The sequence below is a fragment of the Rousettus aegyptiacus genome, unplaced genomic scaffold (genome assembly GCF_014176215.1).
Source record: "Rousettus aegyptiacus isolate mRouAeg1 unplaced genomic scaffold, mRouAeg1.p scaffold_m13_p_2, whole genome shotgun sequence".
In the NCBI taxonomy this organism is placed as follows: domain Eukaryota; kingdom Metazoa; phylum Chordata; class Mammalia; order Chiroptera; family Pteropodidae; genus Rousettus; species Rousettus aegyptiacus.
In genome coordinates, this window is record NW_023416295.1 from 142,090,853 (window position 1) to 142,108,582 (window position 17,730).

General features: G+C 29.9%; 1 protein-coding gene across 16 annotated transcripts in view; it reads right to left on the bottom strand.

Annotated features, from left to right (window-relative positions):
- Positions 1–17,730, bottom strand: part of CCDC91 (coiled-coil domain containing 91) — a 263,463-nt gene that overhangs the window by 77,138 nt on the left and 168,595 nt on the right. For all 16 annotated transcript variants that reach the window (XM_036236754.1, XM_036236752.1, XM_036236744.1 and 13 more), the window contains 2 exons: positions 1,270–1,362; positions 1,114–1,182 (listed from right to left, as the gene is read on the bottom strand). In XM_036236754.1, the coding sequence (XP_036092647.1) occupies positions 1,114–1,182; positions 1,270–1,362 (162 nt within the window). The remainder of the gene's footprint in view (positions 1–1,113; positions 1,183–1,269; positions 1,363–17,730) is intronic.

The following is a 17,730-nucleotide window of genomic DNA, read 5'->3' on the forward strand; positions in this document are numbered from 1 at the left end:
ACTTTTTCTATTGCTTCCAGGTTACAACCAATTTGACAAATGTTATTGAAGCTGACAGTTACCATTTTCTGAACTCTTATTTTATTCTACCATTCTTCTTTTAAACTACTCTTACTATGCTCATCTATGCCTTCCATGTTGCTGATCCAAGTGATACTTTTGTTATTTTAATACTTATTTTTGTTGGCCTCAAAGCAACATTCGACATAGTTGCCTATTTCTGTTTTCTTGTTAAAAACTCCTATGACATGGAAATACTGTCTATACACTCATAATAATTTAATGCATTCCTCCTTGCCTTATTGGTATATAAGTAATATTTTTCTTACCTGACTGTAAATTATTTAAGAAAAAGATTAAATCATAGTCATCCTTGAATTTCTACCTTGGTATAGTTATTTGCACATATAAGATTTTCAATATTTATTTATTAAATTTAAATTGACATCCAAACCTCAAAAGTCAGTACTATATATGTATTCGTTGGTATACACATTTAATATCTATGAATCACTACTCAGATGAGCTATTTCAAAGTCAGTTTTCAAAAATTATATATTTTCATAATTAAATATACATACAAATACATATATATACATACCTATACATGCACATGTACCCCAACACACACACACATATTACTTGTATGATGCCTATTAAATATCAAATGGATATTAGTGTGCATATGTATATTCTTTTTAAAATTCTTTTTAAACAATCACAATTTTAAATGTAAAGCATTTCAACTCCTGATAATCCTGTGTAATGTGAATTTAACAAGAATATGAACAATAGTAGCCTAAGTTTAAGAGGAAAAATAAGAAAGAAAAACATTCTTTTTTTATTTTTCTGGAATGAAATATTTTACAAAAGTAGATTGGTTGTACTATTAATGAACTCAATTTTTAAATTCCACCTACATACAAAGAAACCAATTATTACAAATGGGTTTATACCAGGCAAATAATTAGACTTTCAAATGATAAATACAGTTCTTATATGAGACAAAAAATATTCATTTTAGGCTTTGAGGTGAGGATAAACATAATAAAAATACAACAAATAAAAATTATTGAAATTAAACTACAGAATAAACTTTTCAGATGGAAATACCTTTGCAGCAGATACTAATGCCTCCTTATTTCTTTGCCTTTCTTCCTCCAAACACTTCTCCAATATTTCCTATAAATAATAAGACATACACTAAATGTATTATATGAGGTAACAGAATACATTATTTCCACACATTGATCAAACATAAAGTATTACCTTCTGTTCTTGAGACTGCTGAATCAAAGCTTCTTTTATTTTTTCTTTTAGCAAATCCTTCTCTGTATCTAGCATTTCAAGGAGTCTCTGATGCTACAGAGAAAGATAAGTGAATTATAATTACACTCTTAGACCTATAATGTATTAACAAGGAGCACAGCTGGTGAAATTCATTTGCCCCAAAATGCAGAAGTGGTTAATAAGAGCCAAAAACACTGAATTCATCTTTCTCTAATCAGCCAACATAACATTTTTTTACCCATGAAACTCAACAAAGTACGACATGAGACTCAAGAACAACTTTTTTAAATAGGAAAGTGAATCATAAATTGATAAAATTTCTTTTCCCAAAATTAACTTTGAAAAAATTACTAAAATTATTATTAGCTTGTAGTAAAAGAGTAATCGGATAATGATTGATGTTTGCTTCATGAACAACTATCTTAACAGATTCTTTGTCTTTCTAATAAAACTTATAGAAATTGAAAGATTTATTATTATTCTTACCCCAAGATTTTACTACAGATTCAAAAAATGAATCTATAAAAATAATCAAAGGAATATTATACAATAGCTAATGTTAAAGAATACAGAATGCTCGTATTTGCTTTTATTCCAATGTCCCAGTGAAAAAACACACAGATCCATCAGCCCATTACATGAACTACGCACTTGAATTTTGAATGGAGTTTTTAAAGTAAAAACTCCATTACTTTTACAGCTTCAATATCTTCAATGTTGATGAGACAGATATTTGTTCTGGAAGTTTTTTTTTTTTTTTTAATGGGGAAATACAACTAAAAAGAAAATATATATTCCTATTTACATAGATTTCTCAATCAATTATAAAGGCAAAAAAAAATTTTTCTCAGATTTAGAATGCTATTTATATAGAAGCCTCCTTTAAATATAAACTTATTCTGGTACCCAACATTTAAAAACAGATCTATGTCTTTCAAAGTTCTTATTTAAAACATTTTTTTTAGGGAGGAAGTCTACATTTGGAGCAAGTGACCAAACAGTCATGTCTAGTAAAGATAATCTATTATTCTTGGTTTTAATTCTGTCACTTGTTATTTTTATTTTTCAAGAAAATAAGAAAAATCACAAGAAAGATGTATATTTTCTTTAATAACAAATCCAAACTCTGATATAAATCAGGATGATTATGAGAAATTATTGGTAACATGGGAATTGGTACAAGACAGTTGACTAACAAATCAGTAGATCTAGCACATGATATAATAACTGAGATTTTAATTTTATATTCCATGTAAGCCTAGATAAATGAAGATTTCATAGAATTAGAAACAATATCTAATCTTATTTAAAACACACACATGAGAAAATATGTAAAGATATTATACTAGCTAAATAATTAGATTTAAAAATGACAAGTACAATTCTAATATAAGACCAAAAACATGCAATTTAGGCTTTGAGGTAGAGGTAAACATAACAAAAATAGAATGAGTAAAATTTATTGAAATTAAACTACAAAATAAACTTTTCAGAGTCATTAATAATTTTGAAAAGGATTTCTCCTTAAAGGGAGCTGTTGATAAGTCAGTTTAATGAAAATCATTAAGTAATTAATTATTGTTAGGCCTAGTTTCTTCCATGGTCCAACCAAGAGCTAGTCAAAAAGGGTATATAAGCTAACATGACAATATAATCTTCAGAAAATTCACTCCTACATGTCACTACTTAATTCTGACAGCATTATATAATAGAAGATTATTTGGGGGCATTCTTGTACAAAAATAAACTCAAAATTATCATTTGAAAGAAGCATCCTACATAAAATACAATCTATCTAAAACCATTGATCTACTTGAGAAACATAATTAGGTTACTGACTTTTCTGATTGATAGATAGATAGATAGATAGATAGATGACAGACAGATAAGAGATAACATTTTTTGAGTACATTTAGGTTTCAAATATTGTTAAAGTGTTTTACATGTAGTTGTATGACATTAAATCCTCACAACAAAAGCTGCTAAGTCAAGCAATATTCTTCATTTTCAGATGACTGATCTCAGGCTTAGAGAGGCTAACTTGCTAGATCTCAAATAAATAACTTCATCAATAACCATATCTGTATACATTATAGGCAGTAGTAATTACCTGTTAGCTAAAAGGAACCCCAGTATTAACAAATTATTAACTAGTAACTAAAACGACTTAATACAGGTAGTATTATGTCAACTAAGGCCTCACTTCCACCTGGCTTTAGAGAATTTGACTAATCAATACTTTTGATTTTGTTCTTTTGAAAGTAATATAATTTCCTGAACAAACATCAACTGATATTAGGAGAGAGGATTCAGAATAATGCTGAATGGTATGGGAAAAATTTAAGTCTTAAAGTTAAACAGTCAATTTTTTAGTGAATAATCCACAGTAGCTAGTCAAGAATCGTATTGTTTAGTAAAATATACTGTTTTTGTAAAAGTCACATATGCTTATTATGAAGAATGTAAAAAAGTGAAAACTGTCCAGACTCAATTATCCAAAGAAAATCCTTTTAGGCAAACATTCATCTGTAGAGCTCTTTGTGTACTTAAATACGTGGATATACATATACGTTTTATACAATCAGTTTATATAGTGTTCTGTAATCTTTTTGTATTCAATAGCAGTACTCATTTATTTCTGTATAAATATAACTATGCTACTTTCATTAAATTTATTATACGTTCTACCCTTGTCCTGTCTACACACATTTAATTTATTTTGTTTGCAATATTTCACTTCTTAAAAATCTTGATTTTTGTGCATGCACCTTTGTGAACTTGTAGAATTGTAGCCTTACAAAAAATTCCCAGGGGTGGTATTAACAGATTGAAGATGGAACATGTTTTAAATTTTGATACATTCTCTCAAACTGTACTCCAAAAGAAAATACCAAATTACACCTTCACTAACAATAACAGAACAATGGACATAGGGAGATTATCCTCTATAGCAGAATCACATGAGCTGAAAGAGCAGCAACCAAAGAAATTGTTCCACTGTTGGAACACAGATTCCTTGCCCAGCAATATTTGGTATCTGCTGTGGACCAATCATTGCTGTTCATTTCATCATTCTCACCTTTCCAAAATGAGAATTTCTGTTGTAGTCACAGTTGACCCTTGAACAATGCAGGAGTTAGGGGCACCCATCCCCATGCAGTCAAAGGTCCATGTATAATTTTTGACTCCCTCAAAACTTAACTGCTGTCCCTTGGTACCTGTGGAGAATTGGTTCCATGATTCTGCAAGGATAAGAAAATCAATGGATGCTCAAGTCCCTTTTATAAATGGCATAGAACTATGCATACAGTTAGCCCTCTTCATCCCCAGATTCCTAACTGCAGATGGAAAATACTGTTTTCTTGACTAGCTGAATGCATGGATGTGAAACCCAGCAATACTGAGGGCCAACTCTGTATGCATTGAAAAAGATCCATGTATACATGGACCTGTTCAGTCAACCTCATTTTGTTCAAGGGTCAATTATATTGTTCTTTTTCTTTTCTTTTTGAATGTACTAATTATAGTTTTTTTTTGGGGGGGGGTGCAGGGCAGAAAGGTTCTGCTACTTCATTATCTCTCTTTCTTCAAAGTTCCTTTTTATTTGTTTGAGTCAGTAATTTTCTCATTTGAAATGTTTCTCCAATGTTTGATAATCTTTTCCATCCATTCCTTTTGAAATCCCAGACACCAAATACTGGTATAAAAATCTGTATTTGCGGGTGAGTTTCATAGTAGGCACAAAAAGCTCTTTCATGGTTGTGGTGGAGATTCTCAAATGTTTGGTCTATGAGAATCTTCTCTTTTTTCACATATAAAGAAAAATATTAGTTGCCATTCAAAATTAAAGGTCTTAGAAGAAGCATCCATATACTTTTTTGAAAATAATAATTTTGAAAATATCTCTCATTAAAAGTGTTATCTTTTATAAGCATACCAATTTTATTTTAGTGTATATTTACTGTATATTATTAAGTAGTAGACCTTATGATCTGGGCTTTATGCCTTTCACAGAATACCTGAGTCCAGGGGGAAAAGTCAAAGAGTAAAAGGAGTAGTTCCAGACATTCTATTTTGAAACTTTTAAAATTCTTCTATAGATATGATTTGAACAATATTCTATGACTGTTCACTTTCTATTAGTCTTTTATTTCTTAAAATTCTTTAAATTATAAACCTTCATGGTAGAAATTCAACTATATATTTTAATCTTATTTTTATGTTAAATTATCTTAAATGAAAGTTTGCCCTTGTATATTCACTTATAAATTATTACACATAATTTCTCTAAATTTAGAAATTATTAATAAATTATTAATTTATAATTATAAATTTTAATTATATATTAATTTATAAATTAATTCATTTTTTTAACCATATGTACAAGAAATATTTGTTTGGTGTCTACCAATGCCGGACACTGTATTAGTTTCTATAGAAGCTGCCTTTAAGGACATTAATGTCTACAGACAATCCATAAAACAAATACAATTTCTTGCATTAGACTTGCAGAACTATTTTATAAAATAAATTTTCTTCAAGTAGCAAGTACCAAAAATGTTTTGGAAATAAGCAACTAGAAATCAGCTTAAAAAAATACAATACAGATTTTAAATAAAAAGTTATAATAAAAACATAACTATAAGTGCTTTTAGAGGAACAGATGGCAATAAAACACAAAGTAGCCATTATAATTAAGACCACCCCCCAAATCAAAATACAATTTTCTTATCTTTAACTTACTAGTATTAACTTTTTATGGATAAAAAACGTCAATAGTGTGAAACACTATTGTGATACAGTTAAGACATATAAACACCTTAGAACAGCACCTGTTAAATAGTTAAGGACTTAAATGTTAAATGCTATTATTACACTGCTATAACTACTACTTCTATTTCTTTTTTTATTTCAACCATTTTAAGTGGCCAAGTGACATTATATTCACAATGCTGTGTGACCATCACCACTATTTCCGATTTTTTTCATAATCTCCAACAGAAATTCTGTGCATGTTAAACAATAATTTCTCATTCCTTTTACCCAGGTCTCTGGTAACCTCTAATCTACTTTCTACTTTCTGTCTCTATGAATTTGCATATTCTAGATATTTCATATACATGGAATCAAACAATTGTTTTTTTGTGGCTGGCTTACTTCACTCAGCATGATGTTTTTGAGGTTCATCTCTGTTGTATGTATCTAAACATCATCCCTTTTTAATGATTGGGTAATATTCCCTTGTGCATATATACCACATTTTGTTTATCTGTTCATCTGTTGATGGCCATTTTGGTTGTTTCTACTTTTTGGCTATTGTGAATAATGCTGCTATAAACATTCACATACAAGTAACTATCTGAGTCCCTGTTTTCAATTCTTTTGGGTATATATATCTAGAAGTAAAACTGCTGGGCCACATAATAATTCTACATTTAGCTTTTTAAGAAACCATCAAACTGTTTTCAATACACAATCTCTCCATATCTTCTACAATATTTACTTTGTGCTTGAAAAAAAAAAAACTATTGTCATCCTAGTAGTTATGAAATGGTATCTCGCTATGGTTTTTTTAAGCGTATTTGAGCATCTTTACAAATGCTACTTCTACTCCCGATACTAACTACTACTAATCCTTTCAACTATTACTAGTATTATCTGCACAAAAAGGAAAATCATTAGAGCTCTTTTTGCAGTCTTTTTGTAAAGAACCATAGTAGAGTGTGTACTGAATTTGAGATTTGCTCATTGTCTGAGATTCTGCCAGAAGTAGAAATGCCTTTCCTCTCTGGGACAGAAATTATTTTAGTTATTTAATCGTAATAAACTAGAAATTATAAAGTATCAAGAGAGAGCTTAGCCCTCAAATTTTCAATCTTCCTTTATCTACGATAAACTACAAAGCATATTTGGAGATTGCCTGTATTACTTCTCTCTTCGTCCTCAATATATAATTTCTTAATTGCCCAAATGGTCCAGTACCTGGAAATGGTTCCTGTGGTTTTTGATGGTATTAGGGATGTTCGATACATTCTTTTGTACCTTACTAACTGATCATTCCAAGCAGGGGATGTTCTGAACAGCTTTTGTTACATAGAAGCTGAAATTGAACCAGTGGCAACATTCAATCATAACTCTTTCAAATATTTATAATTTCTAAACAAAGAGAGACTTTCTACGGACTTTGCAAGACAAAGACTTAAAAAATTTAAAAAGTCATTACGAAAATTAATTGAAATCTATTCAAGTAAATCTCATCCAAAAACAGTAGGACTTTATTACATTTTACTTATCTAAAATATTCTACTGATTGCTTCTTAAAATTATATTGAAATTTTTGTAATTTTTTAAAGCAAATTGAAAAACTAAATGCAAACTATAGAGTTCCATTAATCTTGAAGTGTAGATGTTTAATGAAAAATTATCAAGGACAGTCTTTTGAAATTTAGACTAAAACAAAAAGCACTCATAAATAACTTATGGTTTTTTTACCCCTTTGGAAGAAATTCCAAAGTGAAAAATGTTTGATGCAGACTATAAATATAAATATAGAGGTTCTGTGGTTTTTACTTGATTCCTGTAAAAAAAAAGAAAGAAAGAAAAAATACAAAAAAATTCTCTTCTTTCCTGGAATGTGAGTCACAAGAGATACTATAAACAGATTTAATCACAATCACACATGGATAGTTTTGGGGTATTAAATTTAAGACTAAGCAATCGTGGAAGCTCATGTTCAGGTATACAGCTATTCAATTACCACAGGTCCACAAACTTCAGACTATATGACTATATGTGGGGTGTGTGTGTGTGTGTGTGGTATATATTCTACAATGCAAACTCAACAAGAATCTTCTTACACTTTCTATAAAGTGCAAACATTGAGCAACATCAACTGATCTGGTAGGATAGCCTTAAAGCACATGTTCATACATGTTTCCATTTAACATGACATGAAAAACCTAAATAAATTTAATAAACATCTTAATATAAAGTGAGTCACAGGCATTTTACCCATTCATGAGCCAAACTTATTAAGTATGGTTTGGAAGGAAAACCTAAAAAAGATAAACTATGAGATTAAATCTACTTAAAGCAGTTACCACAAGCCCAAAAATATCAATAAACTTCTTAAAGTGAATAAAATAAACTATAATAGAAGCTATACTAGATTTACTTCACTCAAACATATTTGTAATAGTTATAAAAAAAATAGAGAAAATAAGTTATTCACCCTTTTTAAACAGGCCTTTGCCTTAAGAAAGTAATATAAAGGAATGAAGAAAATTGGGAGATACATCAGCTTTAAAAAAAAGGCAGGGCTAGTTTATATTTCTGTAATGAATTTATATATTTGTATAGTGTATATTTTGTTAAATGACAAAGATATGTCACGATCCTGAATTTAAGCAGAGGAGTATTTCTGCTTCAACCATTTTTAAGTGAAATAGCTTTTGAAAACGCACCTCAGTTCTTTTATTCCTTCTATTTGCCTAAGCACAACATAGTTAATTTATTTTAACATATTACTAGCCTTCGAACGGGTATGCGAAATAAATGACTGATATACATTAGATAATGTCTTTAGTAAGAAAAAAAGAAAAGAAATAGACTAAAGTACACTGCCCCAAAAGTGTAACATAATTGGTGTAGTACTTTTCAGAAAACAATTGGACACTACACTTAACTATCATATAAATGTTCCTAGTCTGCTTCCTACTCCTAAGAATTTATCATTAGGAAATACTATGTAGATAGCTCTCAAATTTTCATGCTTTATCGATTTTATAAACTCCGCTTACAAACTGCACAATAATATCCTTATGTCAGTTAGAATCAGACTTTTTTCTAAAATCAGTTCAGAAATATAATTTTGTCCATATATATATGTAAAATAAAAAGGAAAGTGTTACTCACTCAACTAAGGACAGTTTACCTAAGCTAAGGCCTATCATACCGAAGTAACATAATTGAAGATCTATCTGAAAAGGTAAGGTATAATTACTGATATAATCTTTAGCTGTTTAGGAAATGAAAACACTCATATTATGTAAGTTTATTAATTAGTATTAGCATACTTTCGAAAGAGCATTCTGTACAAAGGTAAGGGGCTGCCTAAAATACAAAAAGATAAAAACAGTATTATGAAGATGTATACAGCAACATTTCTTTTAAAAATGCAAAGCCCAAAACATTTTAAACATCCAACAAGAGGATACAGTACAATAAACATTAGTATGCAAACAAAAGAAGTACAATGTTGCTATTAAAATCAGTATAAAAATATACATCAATATGAAGTTATGTTTATAAAATAAAATTACATGTAGCCATGAACTTATTTAAAACCATCATCATAACTATGTATGTTATTATGCATATTATATAACTATGTATATTATAACTATGTATAATATATGTGTCTGAATAAATATTGAAAAGATCATAAAAGAACACTTTTATTGGGGAACTGGTAAATGGACTATAGTTTTTTAAATTTAATATTGTTTTTATAAAAATTCAAAAGACAAAGTATAGAACAACTTCGTAGAAAAAGGCAGTAGGAGTATCAGGACTGAACTACAGTGAAAAATAAAGGTGAATACACTAACGTGCTTAAAATACTTGATAATAATTGAATAATCAAATATATGTTTTGTCTACATTTTAGAAAAAAAACTGTTAAAATAAAGAATGTCTATAAGCAATTTACTCTTTTTGGTTAAATTTTTCAAGGTACAGGGAAATACAGGCACAGAAGAAAGTTAGGGTTATGTGTATTTTCCTGGGATAGATATAGGTGTCACTTCTCAAATCTCACCCTATTGGCCTATAGTATAATACAGCCATTTGGAACTTAAAACTTTCCATAAACAAACCTAATATACCTTTTTTCAATCTAATTTGTCTTTAAAGTCATTTCAACATATTTTGGCTAACTTATTTTCTTCTACATTTATTTGCTATACCACAATGTCCACAATTCTCTAGACATTTAGTAGATTCTCCCCACGAAAAATATTTCATGGATCAAAGAAGACTAAATGAAAGCTGTGTGTTTTTCACATAGAACCTTTAATAAGCTAGTGAACATTTTCAACCACTAGACAGGAATAGAGTATACATGACTTCCTGAAAGTATTTTATTATCATGCTTTTTCCATAGAACATCGTAGATTTTTACTCTGAGATGTGGTTTGAGAAGTGGTGGTTTAAACCATTATTATCTTGCCGGGCTGTTTATTTATTAAGCGATTTTAGCAACTTTGAAATAATTACGAATGTAATACAAGCTTACTAAAAACATTTCTATAATGTTTACATTTACATAAAACAGAGGGGGATAAATAAAAAGTGAATTTTATATTTTTCTGGTTATATGACATAAAATATATCATGAAAAGCCTAGTACAAAAATGTTGAATGGAGAAAACAAAACATCCCTTTAAATATTGCTGAGCTGGCAAGAAAGTTAACTAAATAGGCAAAAATGATAAAAAGCACAAATTCATAGAGGTAAGCGTTTTGAATCTAGTGGTTGTTCTTAGGAGATCTAAAGAATCCTGAAATATTGGAATTTGGGTTTTAATGGAGCATGCTTCCCAACAGAAATCAAACCCTAGGGGCTGAAAAGGAAGTAGTTAGGAGACACTTGCATAAAGCCAAGATGACTGAAAGGTGACACCCTAAGCGGATGAACTAGAAAAATACCTACCCAGCAAAGAGAATCTAAAAGCAAACTAGGTTTTTTGTTTTGAGTTTGATGGGAAGGGGTGGGGTGAGTTTCCCAGACAATTAATAATCACATGCTACCTTTTTTGCAGTTTTGGGCTAAAATGCCCACAAACTATGGTTTTCAAAAACCTCAGACTAAAATTTTTGCCCTGAAAGGCTGTTTGTTAGAAGCAAAAACAATTCTTCATGAAAGAAAAGACCTTAACAACAAACACTGAAGAATCATCACAATTAAAATCTCAATGAAGATAATCTCAAAATCATAAAACAAAATACCAGAGGAAACAAGCTACTATGAATGTGAAAAGACAGATGTGCAGAACCAGATCTTATAAAAAAAAAAAAGGGCAGACACAAGAATGACTAAAATAGAGTATTTGTAAAAAGTTCATTTAATATATTTTTCAAATGTCAAATGTATGTGTAAGAGATAAAAATGAGCATATATACTTGGAAGTAGAAAAAATATGGAAATAAAATATGTATCAATTGAAAATTGAAGCTGTATGTTTGACTTAAACTTCAGTTCAGGCAGAATAGAAAGCTATGAACAGAAAAAGGCAGATCTGAAGAGATTATACAAAACACAGAATTCAGATAAAGAATTTTAAAATATGCTCGAGAAGTATGAGAGATATTAAGAATCATTCATGAAGGTATAACATAATAAATGAGAGTTCTAGAGGAAAGTAACAGAGAGAATGAGGTAGAAACAGAATGAAAAAGCACATACATACTCAGATTTAAAGACCAATACATAATAAATAATAATAATAATAATAATAATAATAAAAACCACCAAATAATATGGTGAAATGGCAGAACTCGAAGACAAAAGAGATTATATATCATCGACCATAGAGAAAAGGTTGATTAACTATAAAAAGTGGTATTAACCCAGAATTATATATGTAGTTAAACTACTTTAGAAGAATGAGGAAGAAATAAATTTATCATGATAAAAACAAAAATCAAGAGTTTACCAATAACACACTTTCACTAAAGGACTATTAAGTGCTCTCTAACAGCACTTTAAATTTTATCTCAATAGATACAGAAAAAGCATTTGACAAAATTCAACACCCTTTCATGATAAAAATTCTCAGTTTGGATATAAATGGAATGTATCTCAACATAATAATGGCCATATATAGCAAGTCAACAGTTAACATTATATCCAATGGTGAAATGTTGAAAGCTTTTCCTCTAAGATCAGGAACAAGACAAGGGCGCCCACTCTCACCACTTCTATTTAACATACTACTGGAAGATCTAGCCAGAGCAATTAGGCAAGGAAAAAAAAAAAAAAAAAAAGGAAAGACGTTCAAATACGGGAAATGAAGAAAAATTATCATTGTTTGCAGATGATATAAACTTACATATAGAAAATCCCAGGTTTCACCCCAAACTGTTAGAACTAATAAATTCAATAAAGAATCAGAATATAAAACAAACATGCGAAAGTCAGCTGTCTTCTATGTACTAAGTATATTACAAAGCTATAGTAATCAAAAGAATATGGTACTGATATAAAAATAGGTACATAGACCAATGAAAGAGAATCAAAAGCCCCACAAAAATTAACCCATGCATGTAGAGTCAACTAATATTTTACAATGTTGCTAAGACTATTCAATAGGAAAAGGACATAAAGGAAGAGTATCAGAGAAGAAATAAGTAAAGGAAAAATAAAAGCTTATTTTTCTTATTATTAACTGATCCAACAAAAAACAGATAAGTTTGTTCAACCCAGTACAGCAACAATGTATTCGATTACATATACTTTTATCTATCTATACATACACATATATAGCGCCTATATATATTTGTATATATATACACATAAAATGCATACATAAATTCATATATCATGCACACATATATGCTATATATTCTTATACAAAAGTAAAATAAATGGCAGTAATGAAACATAAGACAGGGAGGGTAAAAGAATAAGAAATATTTTGTTATTATAAGTTATTGGTCTGCACGTCAAGTAGTATTTAAAAATGGACATGAATTAGTTGTAAATGATTACACAGTCTAAGGCAACCAATAAAAAAAAATTTTAAAGAAGTAAAATTGATATGAGAAGAAGAAAAGAATATATAATCATATAAAATGATCAAATAAAGTAATGAAAAGCGGAAAAAGTCATGGAGACAAAGACAAAAACAAAAACGAAGAACAAGGGCAACAAATAGAAAACAGTAGCCAATACTGTAGACATTAATCCAACCATATCAATAATCATCTTAAACGTGAATGGTCAAGATACACCAATTAAAATACAGACATTGATAAAGTGGATCAAAATAAGAAACACAATACATGTTGTTGTAAAGAAACTGACTTTAAATTAAAGACACAGTAGATAAAAATAAAGAGATGGAGAAAACTATAACGTGCTAACACTACTAATATTAATTGTAGTCAGAGAAGATTTTTTTCTCCCCATGAATCAATGGAGAAAATAAACAAAAGCTGGTTATTTGAGAAGATTTATGTAATATATAAACCTCTAGACAGGTTAACTAAGATAAAAGAGAGAGGATACAATTTACTAATAACAGAAATAAAAGGGGCAACATCAAAATGGATTTCATAAATAATTAAAGGATAATAGTGGAATACTAAAAACAACTCTATGTCCACAAATTTGATAACCTAGATAAAATGGGCCAATTCCTTGAGAGCTAAAACCTGCCAAAACTCCAACAAGAAAAAACAGACAATTTGAACAGTCCTAATATCTATTAAAAAAAGGGAATCAATAGTAATAGCCTTCCAAAATAGAAATGAACAAGCCCTGATTGGTTTATGCTGAAGTTTACCAAACATTTAAGAAATTATTCCAATTCTTTACAATCTCTTCCAGAAGATATAAGCAAGAATACTTGCTTCTCTACTATCTCTCTCCTCTATGATCTCTTCCAGAAGATAAAAACAAGACGTGAGAATAATTCTTAATGAATTCTATGAGGTAAGTACTAACTTCATACCAAAATCAGACAGAGATTAAAAGAAAACTAAGAATTAATGACTATCATAAACACATACAAAAACCCTCAATAAAATATTAATAAATTAAATAAAAAAATATATAAAATAAATCACAAAGGAGCAAAGGCAATATAATGGAACAAAGACAAACTTTCCAACAAATGTGGCTAGAACCAGATATCCACATGCAAAAACACAAATCAAGAAACAGATCTTACCCACTTCACAAAAATTAACTCAAAATGGATCGCAAACCTAAATGTAAATGCAAAACTTATAAAACTGCTAGAGGATGACAAAGGAGACAATCTAGATGACTTTGGGTAAGCCGATGACTTTTTTAATAAAACACCATAGGCACAATCCATGAAAGACATAATGGATAAGCTGGACTTCATTAAAATCAAAAACTTCTGCTCTGAGAAAGATAATGTCTAGAAAATGAGAAGACAAGCGACAGATTGGAGCACATATTTGTAAAAGACATATTTTATAAAAGCTTATTTATCAAAATATATGAAGATTGCTTAAAAAAATAAATAATGAATAAAGTGATTGAAAAATGGGTAACACACCAAAACAAACACCTCACTGAAGAAAATACACAGATGGCAAATGAGCCTATGTAAAGATACTCAATATCATATTTCATTAGGGAATCATGAATTAAAATAATAACATACAAATGCACACCTATTTGAAAGGTCAACATCTAAAACGCTGACCAGACCAAATGCTGGTGAGGAAGTGGAGCAACAGTGCCTCTCTTTCGCTGATGGCGGAAATGCAAATTATTACAGCCTCTTTGGCAAACAGTTTGGCAGTTTTTTATAAAACTACATATACTCTTACTAATTGATCTAGCAATCTAGCTCTTGGTAGTTGTCCAAATAAGTTGAAAATGTACATCCACACAAAAACTAGCACACAGATATTTATAGTAGCTTTATCCATAATAGCCAAAACATGGAAACAAACAAAATGTTTTTTAGTAAATGAATGTAAAAATAAACTGTGGTATATTCAAACAGTAGAGTATTATTCAATGCTAAAAGGAAATGCATTATCAAACCATGAAAAGAAATGGAGGAAAACCAAATACATATAGCTAAGTGGAAAAAAGTTAATCTAAAAAGGTTACATACTGTATGATTCTAACTATATGATACTCTGAAAAAGGTAAAACTATGGAGACAGCAAAAAGATTAGTGGTTGTGAGGGCCAGGGTGAAAGGAGGTATGAAAAGGTGGAGCACAGAGCATTTTTAGGGTGGTGAAACTGTGCTGAATGATACTGAAATGGTGACTATATGTCATTACACATTTGTCTCATAGAACAGGCAACACCAAGAAAAAATCCTAATGTAAATTACACACTTTTGATGATAATGATGTATCAATATAGGTACTACCGTGGTGTACGATGTTGATGGTGAGGGAGGTTGTGATGTATGGGCAGGGGCTATATGGGAATTCTGTACCTACCGCTCAGTTCCATTGTGAATCTAAAGCTGTTATAAATAATAAAGTTTATTTAAGAAAAGAAAAAGATTATCAGGCCAAATTAAAAATTCATCTATGTGCTCTTTATAGTGTATGTACCTCAACCCAGAAATACTGATAATTAATCAATGGGAAAGAGTTTTAGGCAAATTCTAACCAAGATAAAACTTATTCATATTAATATCAACAACAGACTTTAGGTAAAAGGCATTCTTAGAATAAAGACATTACTGAAAAATGATACCAGGAAGATAGAACATATTTAAATTTGTATGCACATTATAACACAGCTCCATATATTTGAAGCAAAATTTGACAGAACTGCAGAGGGAACTTATAGTTTCATTATTAAAATAAGAAATTTTAACACATTTCTCTCAATAATCAGATCAAGCAGTGGAAAAACCAGTACAGTAACTTAAAATTTGAATGCAATTCACAGGCTTGATTAATAGATATATATGTTACACTATGCAACAGTGGAATCTACATTCTTTTCAATCTACATTCTTTTTCACAAGTATGATGAAAAAGGGGCCACTACTAAACCTGACAAGCTCAGGAGAGGCCAGCATGGTGGGCCCTACAAACTCAGAAACCAAAAGTAAGCACAAAGGATGGTCTGAACATAAAAATTCCTAACTAAAAGGGAGCCATGGCGGGCAATCAGGTCCGAGGCCCTTAGCTTCCTTAACAAAGGTCAATCTTTACCTTAAGTGAGTCTGTCTATTGTCTTTTTGTATCCAAAATAACATATTGAAATGCCAGAGTAACCTCCTTTTTCGGACCTCACAAGAGCCCAAGACCAGAGAACCCCTCACTATTATCTTGTTGCCCACATATCAAAGCTAAGTGCTGTAAATGTTCGTTATTAACTATCCTGTACTCGCCAATGTAAAAGAAGTATGTGTTTTTCCATTTTACTTCTCATCTGATCCCAGAGATTTATTTCCCTGTTTTGCTTTCTCCTGCCTCTTAATCTACCACCAATGGATTTGATGTAACCCTCCTCACTTCTTCCTTTTATTCTAATGTATAAAATAAGCTTCAAAATTGCCATTCTCCAGAGCACACTCTCAAACTATTAAGATTTTCCTTCCCAGCAATTGTCAGTTTAGCTGAAATAAACTCATAAAAATACTCTACGGGTTTGAATGTTTCTTATATCAAAATGGAGCCTTTCTGAAATTGTACAAACTATAGGGTCATTTTTACATTTAAAGATTCAGTGTCATTTAAATATTATTCTTGACCACCATGTAATAATTAGGAATCAATATTTAAGAGAGATTAAAAAATGTCATACTTAGAATCTTAAACATTATAAATAATTTTATACTGAATTAGATATACTTATTTGTCACAGTCAGCCACAGGACTGAGCAACTACAGGACATGCCTGGCATGAGCAAGCATTTCTCTTTCACGGGGAAACAGGGGGCTATGTCTTAAGTTTTACCATAACACATAAGTGTGAACTTCATTATAGAGGAATTCATTCTGATGGAATATTCATCCTGTAATGGAGTTCGTTTTCTCTTAAACAGTAATCTTTAATGATATTTTCACGTAAAAAAAATTTAATTAAATCTATATACAACTTTTTGTTTCTTTCAAATATATCAACTATTTCTTTACAGGAAATTTAATGGAATGTCTATTTTTTCTAATAATGCTCTATGTAAATAAATACAATATTAAAAATCAGATTCCTATTTCAAGCTATGAGCTTCTTTAGGGCAGTAAATATACCTGCTTTTACAAATTATATAAGGATGAGCTGAGAATGACAAAATAGAATGAACCCCAAATATTAGAGTACTTTTTTCAATAACTGCATTATGTCAAAACACTCATTTTAACTATTTCCTCCTTTTGTTCTATTTCCATCCTCTCCTTTTCTCCTTTTTAAAACAATCGGTTTGTCTTTTTGTCATGCTTTTATAAAAATCACAAAACAAAACTGTGCATTTAACATTATGGTTTTTAAATCACATCATTTAACTTTTCTAATAAAAACAGATATTGTAATTTAAGATTAAAATAAAACATACCTGTAAATTATTAAGCAATTAGCTTTTGTAAGTCTTTGCTAAATCAACTTACTAAGGCACATATCTAAATAATCAAAATTTGGAAAGCTAGAAAAAAAATCCCTGGTAATATATACCATACAAGATAAAATTATTCAATATCTGAAAAG